We start from the raw sequence: 18,162 nt of genomic DNA, 5'->3' as shown, positions 1-18,162 counted from the left end.
TGCGCAGTTCGCTCTCGGAGGGGGGAGATGTGACGCAGTGGGGGGGGCGGTCTGCTCTGTGACCCGGGGCCCCCTGGCTGGGCTGCGATTCCCACTGACTCCCCCACATGTGGATTGGCCAGACACCGGTCTCAGAGAACAAGGCTCTTCCCAGGGGGAGAGACAAAGGGAGGGAGGCGGATTGGCCACCTGGCGGGGGGCAGGGCCTGGGAGCTGGGCAGTTTTTGGCTGGGAAAACATGGAGAAGAGACTAAGCTGAGTACTGGGAGTCAGGGGCCAGTGGGCCCCACCCCAAGGGGTCTTGGGCTGCCAGCCCCTGACTCCTGCAGCCGCGTCACGTCTGTGCTGGGCTGTGTCCCAGAGAAGCAATAAACCCCCAGTTCTACTGGCTGGCCGGGTCTCGTTTCGCTGTGGATCGGGGTACAGGAGCGGGGTGTACCCGACACGCCGCTACACGGGCCAGCTAAGTGGTAGGCATCCCACAGCCAAGAGGCAGAAGGGAAGGACAAAGGCTCCTTAGAGCGGTGCCGACCTCAGTGCAGGAAGACAGGCCAGGTGGCGTTTTGCTTCGCCCAAAGGCTGCTGGGGTGGCCCAGGCTACACCTGACTCCTGCAGAGAATGAGGTAAGTGCCCGGAGGACAGATCAGCGAGCCCAGTAGCAGCCCCATGCCCCGATTGCCAGATGCCGGGACAAGACAACAGGAACGGATCGCTCAATGGTTCCCGGCTCTGTTCATTCCCTGGGGGCCCCTGGCACCGGCCACTGCTGGGCTAGAGGAATCTTTGGTCCGGCCCAGGGGGGCCATTGCCACGTTCTGCTGAAAGCCAGAGGCGCCCAGGCCAAGGGACTGCACAGCCACCCCCTTTGGACGATGCTGGGGGAATTGGGTTCAGAGTCAGGGCAGGATTTCTAGCCCAGTAGCCCCCAGGGGCTCCACCCCCCAGTGTGGGAGGGGCAGGGACATGGGCGTGAGCTACACTACAGTACGACAGTTGTGTTGCCTAATTGTGTCCGTGTCTACACTATGGCCTTGTCCCACCCATCCAAGTGCCATACTACACCCACATGACAACACTGACAAGCCCCATGCCTCTCCTGGGCGCCGGAAAGGGGTCGTGTGTCTACACAGACACAGTTATTTACACGGGCTGTTGTGTCAGTTTCTGGGCTCCCTGCTGTACCTGCTCACCCCCCACCCACAGGGAAGGCAAGGCTCCTGGGCCCTGGCTGCGCTGGAGGCTAAAACCTGTTGTGTACTCCTGTGCGGCTGGAGAGGACGCCTCCCTGGGCCGTGCTGACACAGGAGCTTGGAGAGCCTTTGTTTTTCACCTCCAGAATTTCAGGCAGTGCTTGTAGCTGGCCGCAGCCCAGCCGTGCCTGGACTTGTCCGTGCAGAGGAAGCTGCAGAGAGAGAGCACGCTTGCACACAGGCAGAAGAGCAGCCCCGTGTACAAACGGGGATAAGGTACTTTCACAAATACGCACCTATTAGCTAGACCCAAATGCCACGGCCCCTCCCCGTCCTCCGCGTGGCCAAGGGCTGAGTCCAGAGAGACCTGAGGGAGCCTGCAGAGACCTGACGTAGCCACGGAAGAGGCAGGCTGGCAGAGGAGGTGGCTGCAGAAGATGCCAACAACTGGGCAATTTAGTGAGCGCTGGTCCCATTAGTCGCTGCTGCCCTGTGAGCAGATGAGGCCTGCGCTAGTGCATGAGAAGCTACAGCAGCAGGGGGAACCTGCAGCCCATCGGGGCCCTGTGCGTGGCCGGTGAGACATGGTTTGTCACTGCCACCCACAGGGTAGCCAGATTCCGCTGGTCGCCGTCCACGTCGGTTTCACGGAATGCTGTACCCGCGCAGCGAGGAGGGGCTGACAGAGCTGGGCGCTCCTTGGGCAGCCAGTCCCGCGCTGCGGTGGTTCCCTGGGCACAGCCTGTGGGATCTAGTCCGCCCACATCGGGAGCCTCCCTGGGCTACAGCAGCCTTGTGGCCAGAGGGAAGGGGGCCACTCGCTAGCCTAGGTCGCCCATCGCCGGGCTACAGGCTGAGTAGCTGCCACTTCCTTCCTTGCCTGTCACGCAGCCGTCAAGCGCCTCCCTACACCACCTGCTGCCACACCGCCAGGAAGGGCGCCTGACACGCCCTCTGCCCGTCCAACCTCACTCACCGGCCTGGCCCCTTTCCGCCTGGTGAGGCACTGAGCCGAGAACACCCATAGCTGGCCACACACCTATTGCCGGAGGCTCGCCGCAGGGCACTGAGAACTTACCCCCAGTGCCCGAGGGGGGCAGGGAGACACATCCGCGATGGGGTCGCCTCCCGGAGCACACCCCAGGCTGCGATTCCGAGCTAGGTGGCCAGGCAGACGCAGGCCTCCGCTCCCCTTCCCCGCCCCACCGTGCAATACCCGACCTGGGCAGGGGAGGCGCTGTGGGGCAATACGGGCACTGCCGTGCTGCGGCGCACCTAGCACTGGGGGAGCCACCACGGCAGCTTCCATTGTCTGTGGGCTATTCTCCTCCCTCCTCGCATTCGCCTAACAAAGATTCTGATTAATGATCGCTCATTCCTAATTGTCAAATTCCTTTTCCTTCATCCTGTGTCTAATCACCAGTGACAGAAGCCATTACGCAAATGAGAGCAGACGACTTCCCACAACTGTTCTCGTTGGTAAAAGGCTGGTAATTTAAAGCTCTGATTTGTAGAGGAAAGCTGCGTTTCCCCAAGGCGTCCGGGCATCTGTTCCACTTACACTCCGAGAGCCTCCACTTCCGCTCCCTCCCGCACCCATTAATCCTCCGCTCGCAACAAATATTTGACTTGCGAGGCAGTAATTAGAACTTACGTTGCATGCGCTCACCACAGCCAGGGCGTCCCCTCCTCCCGCGGCCTGCTCCGCTCGCAACCCATCCCACGCAGCAGAGCAAAACCGTGCATGGAGGTGTGACCCCTCACCCCCTCAGCCCTCCCAAGGCACCAGGTGCCACGCTCTCCAGCTGGAGGGAGGTGAGCCCCCGTAGGTCACAACTGACATGCACCCGGTCCTCCTTCCGCAAAGGAGGGAAAGAGGCAGAGGAAGCAGAGCTGTTGGAAAGCCTGGTGGCAGGAAAGCTGATTTCCTACCTCGTGCGAGGGCTGCAAGGTTTAATAAAGGGCTGTGAAACAGGCGGCCACAGCCATGGCAGCGGGGACAGCCGCGTGATCACGGACCGCATACCAAGTCTAGAAAGCTACTGCCGCCCATCCTGCTCCCTCAATGTCTCTTCAGGCAGCCCACCACCGGGCAGTTCATCCTTACAAGGCCCGGAGCAGCCTGGACACTGCTCGGCCACGAAAGCACACGCAGCCTGGAACCCATGGCCACAAGGATGCCTGCTGCCTCCCTAGGCGAATCTGCCTTCGAAAGAACTGGGGGCGGGCAAGGGGAGGTGTGATGCAGGCAAGGGGAAAGATAGACAAGCAAGAGACCAATCTGAGAAGAGACAGGAAGGAGGTAAATTAAACAGGACCCAGCTCTGGGGTACATCTCCACTGGGATACACTCACTGAGTCACGGCGCATACGTGCCTCAGTTTCCCCACTTGGAAAAAATGGGCTCATTCCTCCTCCCAGGTCTGTTGTGAATCGTGTGAAAGGACATTCATGCATTGTGGCCTGTCACCAAGCAACATTCCCTCTTATATTTTCCACCTATGTGCAGAATAAATTGAGTTCTGTGCATCAAGGCAGGTGTAGATGTGCACCACCAGTAGAAACACAGGCTGGCAGTTGGGCAGCATTTGAATCTCTTCTGGGGGCCGCCTTACAGGGAGCAGTCTCCAAGGTGAATGACTCCCACAGAGGCCAGGCCCTCACACAGCCACAGCCTGACAGGGCAAGTAATCCACTGGCCTCCCAGCGGCCCACCTCCCCACCCCTCATTTGCCTTTCCTGTCATTCAAATGAACGCCAAGAGCCCTGGGAGCGGTCGCCCCCTCACAGCCCCATTCCACAGCCTGCTGCGCAGGTAAAACACGAGAATGCCCCCAAACGCTGGGCGAGGGACGGTCCCTGCCTGCTAGCTCCCTACATTGCTTCCCCGCACCCTCGCAGATGGCTGAATGCACAACTGTTCCTAATGTGCCACCGACGGCCTGGATGCCCACAGGCACTGAAGCAAGGGCCCACGTGGACCTGCAGATCTGTGGCTTTGTACGGAAGTGGAGTTGGCTGAGTGAGCAGCAGGGACATGGTGGCTCGGGCCCGGTAAAGGGACTGGCCACGTTTCATGGCCACGCTGCGCATGTGGGCGCTGGCTGAGGCACGACGACCTGACAGCCACTGGGCGCTCTCTGCACAGCTCTCACTAGTTACAGAGGACAGGCCGTAAGTCAAAGGGCATGCACACTCAGCAGTGCTCGCGGCGGCGGCAGACTGACTTGGGACTACCCTTCTCACCGGTAGAGGCACGGTCCCGCCGGAGGAGGTGATGGCTGCTTGCGGAGGCGCTCGCACTGCTATTACCCGCTATACCTGCCTTAGGGGTGAAGCGTGAGAGCCGAGGGCTGCCACTCCAGCACCTGCGCTGAGTCCAACCAGCGGAAAGGGAAAGAATTCTAAGCTCCATCGGCAACTGGCCGGGGGCAGCTCCGTGTTCGTCCTGATGCCTGCCGGGGGACAGTCTCCTTAGGGAGCAGCTCTCGACACAATCAAAGCCACACGCGGCTGTTGTTCAACATTGGTTGTATTTAAGAACTACATTTCAGAAGGTACCATGTGTTTTTCGCACACACGCACACGCGCGCACACACACACACACACACACACACACACACACACAGAGCTTCCGGAGACCATGGCAGGGGCACTGACAACGCAGGGTGGGGAGAGAGAAACGTCCATCAGTGCATTGTAAACTGAGCTTTCAGGCCAGCCAAGTGCCGCGAAAGCAGCTCCGGCACTTGACAGTTAAACCTTTGGCAAACAAAGAAAAACGGATCCCGAGATTTTTCCTCCTCTCCCTTCGTGAGCCCCGGGATCTGGGCTTCCGGAGCCGCCCAACAGGCTGTTCGGAACACAGGCCAGGACCGCTGGGCTCCCGAGTGGCCCGCAGGCGATTCCAGCCCACTTGGGCAGGACTGCACACCCAGCGACTCTGGCAAGGCATCGCTGCCAGCCCGAGGCAGAAGAGCGTCCCGTCCCTCTGACTGACAGTGCTCCGGAGAGGACGTTTACCTCCTGGTCCCTCTTCGAGCCTGGTTACCGACTGCGAAGTCAGGGACACGGGGGGTTTGGTAACAGGACTCCTGCTTGCCCCGTGGCACCTCTCTTGATATGAGCACCACACACAGTGACACCGACGCTCCGGCCACATGCTGCCCAGCAATGCGGCTTTGCTCAAGTCTTTCTTCTGCTCCAGCATAAGAGGGCACAGCGAACGGTCCACGAAACGGGACTGCAAGCCATGGAGAGAATGCTGATTCCCAAGCAACATCTCCTCCCTGGGCTACACACTTCACAGAAACCCAAACGTCAGTCACCCCCTCAACACTAGCGGAGGCAAAACACTCGGAACCAGGAACAGGAACACCCTTCCTGCCAGAGAGGTGACTGGATGGGATCCAAGCCAGCTGCTCTCACCTCCATGATCAGCTAGAACCATGGGCAGTCCCCAAGTTTCTCCCAAACAGCAGCGCAGTGCAAGCCCAGGCCAGGCACCATGGGAGTTTGGAAGGCTCTGCAGGGAAAGGACTAGGAAGGCAAGTCGGCTTTCAGAGGGATTGCCAGGACGCTACCAGGAAGCTCTGCTGCTCCTATGCCGTCTTCTCATTCTGAGAGCTGCCGTGCCAAGCAGCACACTAAGGATTCAAACAAATGGACACACGAGACAGGAACTCCCCCCCACGTGACGGCAAGGAAGGGGGCCACACCACAGAACACGCAGAGTTCATCAGCAAAGGGCCAGGAAGCCGGCACCCCCTGCCGGAGAAGAGGGAAGCTGTGTGTGAGAGTAACTGGGCGTTCATCAGCTTCAAGCCCCATGAGAGCAATACTGACGGCTTCCTCGTGACAGAGCTGGTGAGTGCCCTCGCTTCTGTCTCCCTCACCGCGTCCGAAACACTTTTGGGAGGCAGGAGACTGTCACTCTGCAGAGAGCGCTGCTGTGAACAAGAGAGGCGGCTCCCTGCGAGCCGTCTGACGGACGCAGGACTCAAAGGGTGGCGTTATGTGCACACGCACTGGAGAGGGTCAACTTGAACAGCTTGCTAGGGTACCAAGCTCCCAACACCCCGCGCACCACCACAGGCTGGGTTCCAAGCCTTCTGTGCAGCATCTCCTCAAACAAGTCACCACATGCTCATGCTCGCTGTCTGACAGCGCCAGGACCCAGCAAGGCCAAGCCCTCGAACCCAACAGGTCATGGAACCTAAGGCTTCTTCCTATCCAGACCGACTGTCCCATCTCATGCCGGCACCCTCACAGAAACCCAGCCAGCGGGCCTGAGGAAACCAAGCTACTCCCGGCTCCCTTCCCACCTGAAGAGGAAAGCCATCGAGTGCCAGGCGCCCGCTCCTCCCGGCAGCCAGGGGAAACACACATCGTGGAAGCTGGATTCCTGCTCACTACGGGAAGGATCTGTCTTAGGAGATTCAGTTGCAGGACAGTGAGGAAGAGGGAAGGAGGTGGGCTAATGGGTTTGCAGTTCCAGTAGTCCCCTTCTTTGTTGTGAAGTGGGCCAGGGATGGGCCAGCAGCCCATGAGTCTTAAGTGCTGCGTGCAATACTAGCGCTCAGTATCTTCCATTACTCGCGAATGAAGCAGCTCCACCATTGGTCACCCAGGTGGCCAGGGACTAGTCATACCGACCCTTAATCATCATGTTCAACAGGGGACCCACCTGTTCAAGGCAAAAACAGATTGTTAGCCAAGGCAAGTGCCCGGCAACAAGGACTGCACAGCCTGCAGCCTCAGGATGCTCTCGTCAACCCCCACGCGCAAAGCTGGGCGGGCCAGGCCACAGACGGGGCAGAAGTGGCGCTGACTATTCTGCCGCATTAGTAGCGAACCAGGCCCGCTGTCAGCAGATCACCGGTCCCTCTTTAGGAGGAGATGTCAAACCAGTCTTGATCGTTTATCGTTATTAACGATTCCCTGGCATCCTCCACAAGAGCTCGCCACAGGCTCCTGCCGACTTTCCTACACACAAGCCCACCCGCAACAGTCCTGCTCCCCCCGGTTCTGATCCTCTACCACACTGCAGGCAGCTGCTTGGGAAGGAGCAGCCCCAGGAAGGCACTCAGGCTCAGGGGACAACACTCCCCTCAGTCCTAAGGGCTGGGCTGCAGGCACGGCTGCTCCCATTCCTCAACGCTCCCCGAGAGGGAACCTCCCAGCATGGCTGAGGAAGGCGATTCTCTCGGGCCCACCCAGATAGCACGCAACTCTGGCCCATTCCACAGGGACTGAAGGGTCCTTGCACTAACCAGTGGCCATGGCTACTGGCCACAAAAACATTTGTATTCAGCACCCAGCATTTCAACCTCCAGACAGCCCTTCAAAACCAGGTTTGATTCCTCACTGAATCCACCGGGTCACGAGAGGCCAGCTGGAATAATTCCTGTCTGAACTCCAGCAGGGGGAAAAAGCAACATGGGATTCAAAATAACTCAGCTCTGAGGTCAAGTCTCTCTCGGGCTGGTAGAGCAAGAAAAAAAAATGGTGCACCCCGCTGAAAAACGGACTCTGGCGCTCGTTTATCCCCGACTGCTCCTGAGACGTCACACTGAGTGCTGTCACTAGTGCCCTGGCCAGCTGGCTTTTCTGCCAGTGTGCCCCTCCCAACGCCGCCAGCGAGGGACAGCAGAGCCTGGTTCCCAGGTTCGCACCATGCCCGTGTCCTCTCATCAGCCCAAACACAGTCACTTGAGGGGCTCTGCCTTTTCGGAGGGCAAAGGATGAAGAACTGCCACTCATGCTGTCGCCCGTCCCCAGTAACGTCCCAGGGCCTGCTGGGACCCACACTCCCCAGGTCACACCTGGGCATTTCAAAGGTGGCAGCAAGAACTCTAGCTTTTACTTTACCTCTTGCGGATCTCCCAGGGCCTCTCCCAGCATCTTCTCAATGTTCCTCATTATTGCCACTTTCTGATGAGCCTTTAATGGGTACTCAATTCTCTTTGGGGTGGGCGCACCCTGCAAATAGAGGGAACACCTCATCGTGTGCTTCCTCAAAGCCTTGGCCCTCCCCCCCTCTCAGCAGACAATGCCCCTCACCCCAAAGCACCCTGGCTACTCAACTCCTATCCCCCATGCAGCCAGGGGAAGGGACAGGCCTTTTGCGAGCAACAAGTCCTTACACACCAGACTAAGAACAGGTTAGAAGACTACATGTCAAGGATGGCCCAGTCTAAACACCCACAATCCTGCCTCAGCACAGGGGTGGGCTAGAGAATCCGTTGAGGTCCCCCCGGTCTCTCTTTCCACAATTCATGCAGGAAAGTTCAGGCCCTGGTTTGGCCAAGTCTGGCCTCCTGTCTTCGTGCCGGGGCACCACAGAGACACGGGGAATTCTGTGACTAAGGGGCTGCCCAGGAGCGCGGGTGGGCATGTGCTCACCTTGTACCAGAAGTTCACAGTGATGGTGGTTCCCCCATTCAGCAGAGACTCAATGTGATGCCACCTGCGCGGAAATGGGAGAGTTGCTATGGAACAAATGAGCCACCCAGACCCAAATGCAGGCCAGAGCGTGAGAGGGTACCGTGGCACGTCACAATCACCAGCACCAGCCCTCGCACAACTCGGCTCAGTTATTTCAACGCGTGTGTCCACAGCACAGTGCACGGCAGCGTGCAAATGCCTCACGCACAGCAACAGAGTTCTCCTCAGCATTCAGAGGCAGCAGCTCTGACTCCTCCCATTTCACAGAGGGGAACTGAGGCACAGTGTGCTTAGGACTCGCCCAAGATCTCACTACAAATCTGTAGCTTGGGGAGGAGAGGAGCAGAGCTCTGCTGAATCCCAGAGTAATGCTTGAACTGAAAGCCCACCCTTTCTGCCCTGCTCAGTGCGCCCGACGGCATGCTCCTACCCCATTCTCCCTGCTCATCGGATCCTCCTTACCAGTACATAGGGATGTAGAGCACATCACCCGGGCCCACCACGGCCTCATAGCCTACCACGGTCTGGAAACGGGGAAACTTCTCATAGTCAGGGTTGTCAAAGTCCACCTAGCAGACCGAGAGAGACCAGCAGGCAATTCAGGTGTGCACTCTCACCCACAGCAAGTCCTCCCTCAGCTCCAGTCCTAGACAGTGCCCCATTCCCCCCCGTAGCCTCTCACGCCATGCCCACTGCCAACTCCAGCAGCACAGCCAGGGCAGCTGCTAGGTGCAGCTATCTCTCAGCACATGGGCCTTGTTAATTGTTGCGCGGGGGGAGGAAGCAACGTCCCTGCTACTTGCCCTCAGCAGGGAACACTTCTGACTCCAAGAGAAAGTTGCCTGCTTTGGTCAAACAGAGTCAGAACACTGGGTGGGACTGTCCTGGAGGAGTTCTGCCCGGCGGCTGACAAACGCGCGCTCTGATGCACCACACAGTCCCATTCTCCAGCCCCGCACAGCGATACCGAAGGTGCCCGCCCGCGTGATGCACCCTGGTGCACTGCACTGGCGAGGACAGCCCCCTCGGTGTTCATGCTTTGTAGGCATGTGCTTTCCTGAGTCAGCAGGAAACTGGCCCAGTTTGCTAGAGATCTGATTCTCACCTGGCTCTGCCTGTCGCACGGATGGTGCACGGGGTACGGGTAGAGGCATTCAAACTGATCTGGAGGGAACAGGATACACCGCTTGTGGCCCTTAATCTGAGCGAAGAAGTTCTGCTGCTCGTCGTAGTGGGCTGGTGTCACGTTCCCTAGTGGCACAAAGGAGACTGACAGACTCTGACATGTGCTTAACGGCGGGGGCAAAGGAACAGGTTACAAGCCTCCCCAGGGCAACACCACCAAACTGCTGCACACGCCTACAGAACTCGCTGCAGCACGTTCCACGCCAAGCACCACAGCAGGGCCAGCAGCTGCTAGGGAACCTCGCAGAGCAGCGCCCATTTAACTCCGTGGCTCCCAGCACCCACTGCTCAGCTCGGTCTCAGCGTGCAGGTGGAGGGCAACGTTTATGGAACAGGTTAAGAAAGCCTGCTCAGCTGTCTGAGTACAAGAACAGGGAAGAACCTGCTTTGAGCAAATCCAGCATCTGAAGAAACTTGAGTGTGAAGGGAGGAAGATGAGCCGGCACGACCCTCTCGGAACAGGGCCTCAAGGGGACTGACTTCGGGAAAAGAGGGCTGGTTGCAGGCTTTGCTCACAGATCTCGCTCCACTCCCAGGAGATGTCAATGGACAGTAGGACTCTAACAGGACTGTCCATCTGCTTTTGCTCAGACTTCGACCAGCAGCGACACGGTTAGCAGGACTGAGGCTCTGGTTAGGTTTGAGAGTTAACAAGCCCTGGACCCCACTCTGAGCTACTGCGTCCGAACATTCAGAGATCACTGCCCTGGCTTACCTTGCAAATGTAAAGGAAATGTGTCTGAGTGAATGCAATGGCCAGACACAAAGGAAATTAACTGAAACTGTAAGTTTTGAACCTCAAGGCGGCAGGCTCCAGAAACCTGGCCTATTTCAAAATGGCAAACCGGCCCAACCTGATCCTTTGCTGCCCCCGACTGTCCTGATGCACTGGAATTCATCTGGCCAAAATATGCCCCTCTGAAAAGACCCTCTCCTAACCCTTTCTCTAGGCAACACATTAAAAATGGCGTGTACACTGAGTGCCCAGTCAAGCACGCTCTGCTGCTTCAGATACCCCGCAGACAAGTGGTAAGTTCAGCTGGAAATGATCCCCCAGAGTTGAAAAACACCAAAATAGTCCAAGTCACCCTCCTGCCCTTCAGCATCAACACTGGCCACTTACCTTCCATGCCAATAAGCAGCAAGTTTGAAGTCAGTTGCCCCCAGCCACGCTTCCCCTGCTGCTTGTTGATCCAGTTCCAGTTAAAGCCCAGGAAATCCACCACAATCTTTCTTCCGACTGTGTCATTCAGTGTCTGCTGCAAATACAACCTGCATTTCCCAGGAGAAAAATGAGTGTGAAGCATCCATATGGATATACAGGCATCTTCCCATCTACTCTTAGGCTATGTCTACACTACGAGTCTTCTCGGCAAAAATATGCTAATGAGGGACTAATTTGCATGAGTTGCAATCTCATTTGCATATTTTCTGCAGATCAGTTTTTGTGCTGGGGTTTTTGCGCAAAAACAAGCAGTGTGGACATTTTCTTTTTGTGCAAAATCCCCTTTTCCCGCAAGATTGCTAGACCTCCTTTTTTGGGGCATAAGGATCTTGCAGAAAAAGGGGGTTTTGTGCAAAAAGAAGCCGTCACACTGCTTGTTTGTGTGCAAAAACAGAGCAGCAGAAAATATGAAAATGAGATTGCAACTCATGCTAATGAGGGACTCGTTAGCATATTTGAAGACCCGTAGTGTAGATGTAGCCTTAGAGAGGTGTCTTTCCTTGCCTCCCCAGGTACAGACACCTTCCATAGTAACAGAGACAGGCGATTCCAGGTATGTAGAGCGTGCAAAGAGGAGACCAATATCACAAGTTAACCTCAGGAACTGCCTGGAGAATTACATATCCCAGGGTATGTCTAGACTACAAGCCTCTTTCGAAAGAGAGCATCTAGACTACAGCCAGTACTTTTGAAAAGGTGAGCCGCTTTTTTGAAAGAGCGCCCAGGCAGTCTGGATGCTCTTTGTCGAAAAAGCACAGTTTGCATTACATAGCACTTTCGGGAAAAGGCATTATTTCTCGTAAAATGAGGTTTTCCGCGGCTGAAAAAACTGCCGTGTTCTTTCAATTTACTTTCAAAAGAATGCGGCAGTAGTCTAGATGGAGAGGAAGTTTTTTCAAAAAAAAGGGCCACTTTTTTTTAAAAAAAAACCTGTAGTCTAAACATACCCCCCATCAGGAACTGCCTGGAGAATTACATGTCGGCTCTGTGTGCAGAAGAGGGAAACCCAGTTCTTTTAGAAACTCTACTCTGCCACCAGCCACAGTGGCAAGGAACACAACAAGAAATGTAGGTATCTGTGGAGAGAAAAAATTCCAGAACGCCCAGGGTCAAACTTCACTTGCAGAATTTCCCACCCCAGGAGGAAAGCGCATCTAATTCAAATCAAAGAGTACTCTGTTGAGTAAAGATCTCGGGCCGAGTGGAACTTCGGAACAATCCAAAATGAGGTCTCAGAGGAACGGCTAGAGAAACACCAACCGGCATGTGCAGCAGACGAGAAGCTTAAAGCCCAATCCATCACCAAAACAAGCCACAGGGCTGTCAAGCAACGTTAATATCCCCAAATTAACTTTTCCACTTCCTTTATGTCATTAACCGCCACAGGGACCTCTCTGATTAACCGTGGGCAGAATGCCTGCCAGGCAATACAGTGTATCAACCTCTCAGCTGGTCAGGCACCAAGGTGCCTTCAGTCACAGGAGACCTCAGTCACTGCAATCTCAGCAGCACGTGCATGAGACGCTCGGTACCCATAGTCACCAGCAGCGCTACTTGAGTTCTGTGACAGACAGTGTGCCAGAACCCGAGGAGGAACTGAAAGGCGCCACAGTGCCGCTGGGAGACACAGTGTTGGTTCAAATTCAGCAAAGGGTAATAGCATCCAGAAATAGTTAACAGCCAGCAACTGCTCGGCGGCCTGTTGAGAGTAGCTGCTAATGGAGAAGCATCCACAAATATTGCCTGCACAACTGCCGCTAATTGATGAGGTTGCTAGCAGGCTCAGGAGAGCAGCCATACAACGGACAATAGAGATGGAGCAGCATTCCCATCTGCCCGAGTCAGAGCTGGCATACAGCGTAAGGCAGCATGGGAACACCTGGACTGCCAGTGTCTGACTTTTCTAAGGGTCACGGCCCATAGCCTTCAGTGCTTTCAAGCACAGCATCTTTCGCCAGCACTGCATTCCCGCCAAAGAACGTGAATGTTCACACAGGGAAAATCGGAACAATTCTGTGATAAATATAGACAGACATCTTTCAAACAGCAACTGAATGGATAACCAATCCCAGGCACTTGAGAACACTCAAAACACTGTATCCAAGGAGGAGACTGTGAAGTGAGGATAAAAAAAAAGCAGGTGCAAGTGCTGTCTCAAATCATTTTCAGTCCCCAAACCTCAATCTATTACCCAATTAAACCTCTACAACTGGCGCGCTTTCCAAGAGTCACCTACCTCTCACCGCTGCCTTTCTGCTGTATTTCCTGGAGTCTCTCCACAAACTCACTAAACTTCATCTCCTGCCTGTTTGACTTGGGCTTGAAGTTCTTGAAATTGGTCATTTTCTTCTCATCATAGTACAAGAACTTGTATGTGCTGGCACTATACACTGAGAAGTCCCCACTGCCAATGTTCTCTTGGAGGTAGTCCAAGTCCCACTTCAGGGCAGGATACACCAAGTTTGTATCTGTCAGGACCACTGGCTCCTAGATAGCAAAAGAAAGCACATTGGTTCAAGGCTTTCTGGAGAAACTGGGAGATAAGTAACTCTTTATCCCACCCAGACAGTTTCCCATCTGAAGCAGCAGCAAGAGAGAAGTGGGGGGAGGGAGGGAAATCAGGCAACAGCATCTGGGAAGGAGGATGAAGAAAGTCCCAAATAAACCAACTCCAAAAATACAAGAAAAAATAGCAACTAGTGGCTATTTTCTGTGACAGGCTCACAAAGGAGTGCTAGATGCCACTAATCAACTCTATAAACCAGCTGCAGTAGAATCTCGGGGAAGGATACAGAAATCACTTTATTGGTTATACCACACGGTCGTTCTAACAGCAACTTGTCAGGGATGGTACTTGGTCCTGCTGTGAAGGCAGGGGACTGGACTCGATGACCTTTCAAGGTCCCTTCCAGTTCTAGGAGATAGGCAATCTCCATTAATTTTATTTTATTTAACTAGTGCTAGAAGACAGACACCCTCGTAATACACAGCGTATGAGACAGAACACGAATCCTCCCACCCCTCGTAGCGGTCTTGGGTTTGATTCCTGGATTGATGAGTCTGGGAGTTATGCGGAAACAGAGTGCTCAGTCCAAGCCCATAGGCAACAGTACCTATGTGCTTGGACATTGACCCTTCGGGTCCCCTTTGGTAAGCCAAGGAGCAGAGCTGGGATCAGAAAGGATCCAGTCTCCCCCTCAGCCTCCTCCAACAGAAAAACCAGGCTGAAGCACAGCAGAGACAGCAGAGGTTACACGGCTGGGTTGCTCTCAGGGCAAGACGGGGCAGTTCTGAGGCTGGGCTGGGGAACTGGCTGGAGCAGTCTGCTGTTGATTCATGAGCTCTGGGAGAAACATCCCCGAAACTCAGCTGGGCGTGTCCCAGCCCGACAGCTGTGTAAGCGCAGCGTCTGGCACAGCCGCCTCGCCCGGCGCCGCATCGCAGCCAGGGAGACCCCGGCTGCTGCTCAGGGGCTCAGCGACCCCACGGTGCAAGCTGCGACCCCGGCACCCCCCTCCAGCGCCCCGCCCCCCAGCCCCCTCCCGCCCCCGCCCCCCAGCCCCCCTCCCGCGCCCCGCCCCCCAGCACCTCGCTGTCGATGAGCTGCTCGGCGCGCGGGTCGCTGTGGCTGAGGCGCGGCACGGGCCGCGTGCGGAAGGGGTACCGGCGGAACTGCGCCTCGCTCCAGCCCGGCCCCGCCGCCTCCGCGGACGAGGAGGAGGCCGCCGCCATCGCAGCCTGCCCGGAACGGAGCCCGGAACCGGAAATGCGCGCGCCGCAGCGACGCCGGAAGGGGCGGGAAGCCAGGGAGAGAAGCGGCGCGCGGGTCCGAGGAAGGAACGAGACGGTGCAGCGCCCCCTAGCGGCGGGGCGGGGGAAGCGCCCTGCGGGATGGGTGCGGCGCCCCCTAGCGGCGAGGCGGGGGAAGCGCCCTGCGGGATGGGTGCGGCGCCCCCTAGCGGCGAGGCGGGGGAAGCGCCCTGCGGGATGGGTGCGGCGCCCCCTAGCGGCGAGGCGGGGGAAGCGCCCTGCGGGATGGGTGCGGCGCCCCCTAGCGGCGGGGCGGGGGAAGCGCCTTGCGGGATGGGTGCGACGCCCCCTAGCGGCGGGGCGGGGGAAGCGCCCTGCGGGATGGGTGCGGCGCCCCCTAGCGGCGAGGCGGGGGAAGCCCCTCTCTCCCCGGGGCAGCCTGCATCCCACACCGTCCTCCCTAGCCCCACCCTACAGCCCACACTTCCAGACAGTCTTCACACCCTCACCCAGCCCTCAAGCTCACTGTCCAACCCCTGCCCCAGCATATATAGATATATTTCAAAATAACGGGCTCGTTTCAAAGATGCAGAATAGCTAGTCAGGGATACGGGAAGTATCCTGAAATAGCGCCACAGTGTATTCATACCCTGGGCATCCCATTCCAGAGTTTTTCCTTATGGCTTCAAGTCCATCATAGCTTTAGCTTAGAACAAGCAAACGGGTCTAAAGAAGCCTCAATAGGGCTCGTCCTTCCAACCTTTCTCTCAGGATTGGGGCCCTGTGCGGACCAGGATTCCCATCCATGTGTTGGCTCTGGAAGAAGGTCCTGAACTTATTTTAAACCAATCTATACAACTAAATAACCTTTGTCTGCTGGCTCCTGGAGACTCCAGTTTGAACTAGTTTATGCACATCTCTCCAGCTTCAAAAGAGGATAACTGGAGACTATTAGCACCCCCTTACTCCTGGAGGAATTTTTCATCCACAGTTACAATTGTAATACAATGGACCCCAAAGGTATTAAACCTAACGCAGTGAAGTGTAACTTCACTGAAGAGACCACTTTACCTTAAATCCAGAACGTTTGTGCAGGGGTTGCTAGTCTGCCCTAGTCCTTCAGTCAATGGGACTGCTCTCATATACTTAACGTACAGCGTGTATGTGAGTGTTTGCAGGACGGGGGCCCTTGGAAGCATGAGCCATTTCTGCAGAAGGCTTTGAAGATCAGGACAGGAGCCTTGATTATAATGTGGTGTGGTGTGGAGTGGAGAGCACACCAGGGTTGAAACATGCTCCAACCTCCTGAACATCTTCCAGGATCTGGGGTTTTGATTGGGGGCCACACACAAGGAAGCGAGGCTGCACCACACACGAGTCCTATTGGCCACAGAAAGCATACACTTAGGTACGTCTACACTAGTGTCCTGAAGTAGCTCTCCCGCATCGTCACGGCAAGCCTGCTATTTCAGGCTCACGATTACGACGTCCCTGCAACCCTCATCCTACGAGGAGTAAGGGGCGTTTCAGAATGGCACTTTGTTTCGAAATGTGGCCTTGTGTAGACAGCGCCAAATGATGAAGTAAGATACACAATTTGAGCTATGCAAATTGACTACCTTATAGCGAGACGCACCCTGACAGCCCAATCCTCAAAGGTCTTTAGGCGCCTAGTGCCCAAGGACTTCAGTAGGAGTAAGGCATCTAGTTACCTCTGAGGATCTGGGCCTTAATGTTTTCAGAACTGAGACATAGGGTTTGATCCGGCTCACATTAAAGTCAATGGCAAGACTTCAGTAGTGCAGGATTGGGCCCTAAATTATTAATTGTACTAAATAATTAGGTCCAGATTTGAGGTATTTTGATTCCTAACTTCCATTGAGATAAATGGAACCTAGCAGCCTAAATACCTTTCTGGACCGGTGCCAAAGTGACTTAGTAGCTTCACTGCATGCTTGTTTGTTAACTATAAACAAAGGCGCTGCAGAGCTCAGTTACCAACATCTAATTAACAAGACATTTTGAAAACCCATACATGGGCTCAAGCTTCAAACCCCCCACTCCCACCCCTCCACACACTTGCATTATATTTCAGATGCATCTGTACAGTTTATCACTGTCTTCATTAAATTAGTAGGTTTATAATTAATGTTGTTATTAGAACAAATGAGTTTAATGACAAATTATCTGTGATCAGCTTTGATCTGCAAAGGTTTATAATGTAGATCGTTATAGAGACATTACCGTTATGGCTGATGTGAATAACTGAAGGAAAATGAGTTCAACTACCACAGAGTTTACTTCGTTAATGTAAACTGTAGAATCCCTTAATGTTAATATTGATCTTATCTACAATAATATATGGCCTACATTTGAAAAATAACGTCAGTAAATTAACATACAGTTTTAGCTGTTCATATGTTCCTGGCTGTACTAAGATAAGACAATTAGATTCCTGTGTGAACTTAAATAATATTGATACGGATACAGAAAAGGCAATTTGCATAATAGACCCAGCTGCAGAATTGATCTTATTTAGTATTGATCCTAGTTTTCCATAAGATGCTGCCGTGTATTTGAAAGATAATATCTGTAATACATTCTCATTAACACATTTCAGATGATGACATCCAGAGTGAAATATCACATCCATGCCCTTTCCATGTATTAGCTTTTAAGTCAATATTTATAATAACAGTGGTTGATTCAATAATCTTTTTAGATGTGAGGTTTTGTTTCCTGAGAGGAGGTTTTTGATGAAAATGAAATTCTCTCAAGTTGCAAGAGTGTGAATGTTGCATCGCTGAGTGACAGAATGGGCAGGTTTCCCCTCAGAAACAAAAGGGTTGACACCTAATTTCTTTCCCTTTGCTATACTTGTCAAATGAGAAGCTAAGACCAGGTTTATGCTAGTCACTCTGCCAGCATTCCAATGGCAGTTACATGTGTGATTTTTGTGTGCAATATTTCTATGTAGCAAAGCCCTATTTCCAGTGCTTACACTGGCATACAAGTGCTCTTGCTGGAATAGCTTCTTTCACTCACCCAACCAATAGGAGCCATTCCAGGAAAACTTTGTAGCGCAGCCTAGGTCTAAGGCATTTCTATCCATTTGTGAGATTCACTAGTAAAGAAAAACAATCTTGGCAGAAATTGCAAACACTGATACAGACCACTTGGAATGTTTTGGAGAAGCCTATGAACAAGTTAAAACAAAAAGACAGTACGTATTGCCCAACCCATTTCTGATAGCCCCTCAAAAGCTATCAGTTCACCCACACCACTTAAATCCCCTCTCAGCGCCCCCCACCTCTTTAACCCCTCACCTAAATCTCGAGCTCCCCTCAAATCACCTGAGTTCCCTG

The 18,162-nt window shown here is 54.5% G+C and overlaps 1 protein-coding gene across 2 annotated transcripts; it reads right to left on the bottom strand.

The window, feature by feature from the left end:
• Window positions 1-4,705: 4,705 nt before the first annotated feature.
• HIF1AN (hypoxia inducible factor 1 subunit alpha inhibitor) lies at window positions 4,706-17,927 on the bottom strand. 2 transcript variants are annotated; one of them, XM_014576273.4, is made up of 8 exons: window positions 17,843-17,927; window positions 13,284-13,534; window positions 10,946-11,094; window positions 9,743-9,888; window positions 9,100-9,206; window positions 8,596-8,659; window positions 8,062-8,172; window positions 4,706-6,877 (listed from the first exon to the last, which is right to left on the bottom strand). In XM_014576273.4, the coding sequence occupies exons 1-8, from the start codon at window positions 17,858-17,860 to the stop codon at window positions 6,833-6,835; spliced, it is 891 nt and encodes a 296-aa protein (XP_014431759.1). In that variant the 5' UTR covers window positions 17,861-17,927; the 3' UTR covers window positions 4,706-6,832. The 2 variants fall into 2 exon arrangements, with proteins under 2 accessions (XP_014431759.1, XP_075790698.1); XM_075934583.2 differs by lacking the exon at window positions 17,843-17,927 and adding an exon at window positions 14,636-14,824.
• Window positions 17,928-18,162: the final 235 nt, after the last annotated feature.

Source organism: Pelodiscus sinensis, chromosome 8 (assembly GCF_052426305.1).
Source record: "Pelodiscus sinensis isolate ZL-2025 chromosome 8, ASM5242630v1, whole genome shotgun sequence".
Classification (NCBI taxonomy): Eukaryota; Metazoa; Chordata; order Testudines; family Trionychidae; genus Pelodiscus; species Pelodiscus sinensis.
The sequence above is the reverse complement of the archived record's forward strand: the minus strand, read 5'-3'. Positions and strand labels throughout refer to the sequence as shown.

Bases quoted from the DNA above. Each gene is read 5' to 3' on its own strand.
- HIF1AN (XM_075934583.2), bottom strand. From the start codon at position 14,779: ATGGCGGCGGCCTCCTCCTCGTCCGCGGAGGCGGCGGGGCCGGGCTGG. The intron at 8,660-9,099 runs GTAAGGAGGATC...ATTTCCGCGCAG, and splicing joins CTCTACATCCCTATGTACTG to GTGGCATCACATTGAGTCTC. The intron at 8,173-8,595 runs GTGAGCACATGC...CTCTATTTGCAG, and splicing joins CTGTGAACTTCTGGTACAAG to GGTGCGCCCACCCCAAAGAG.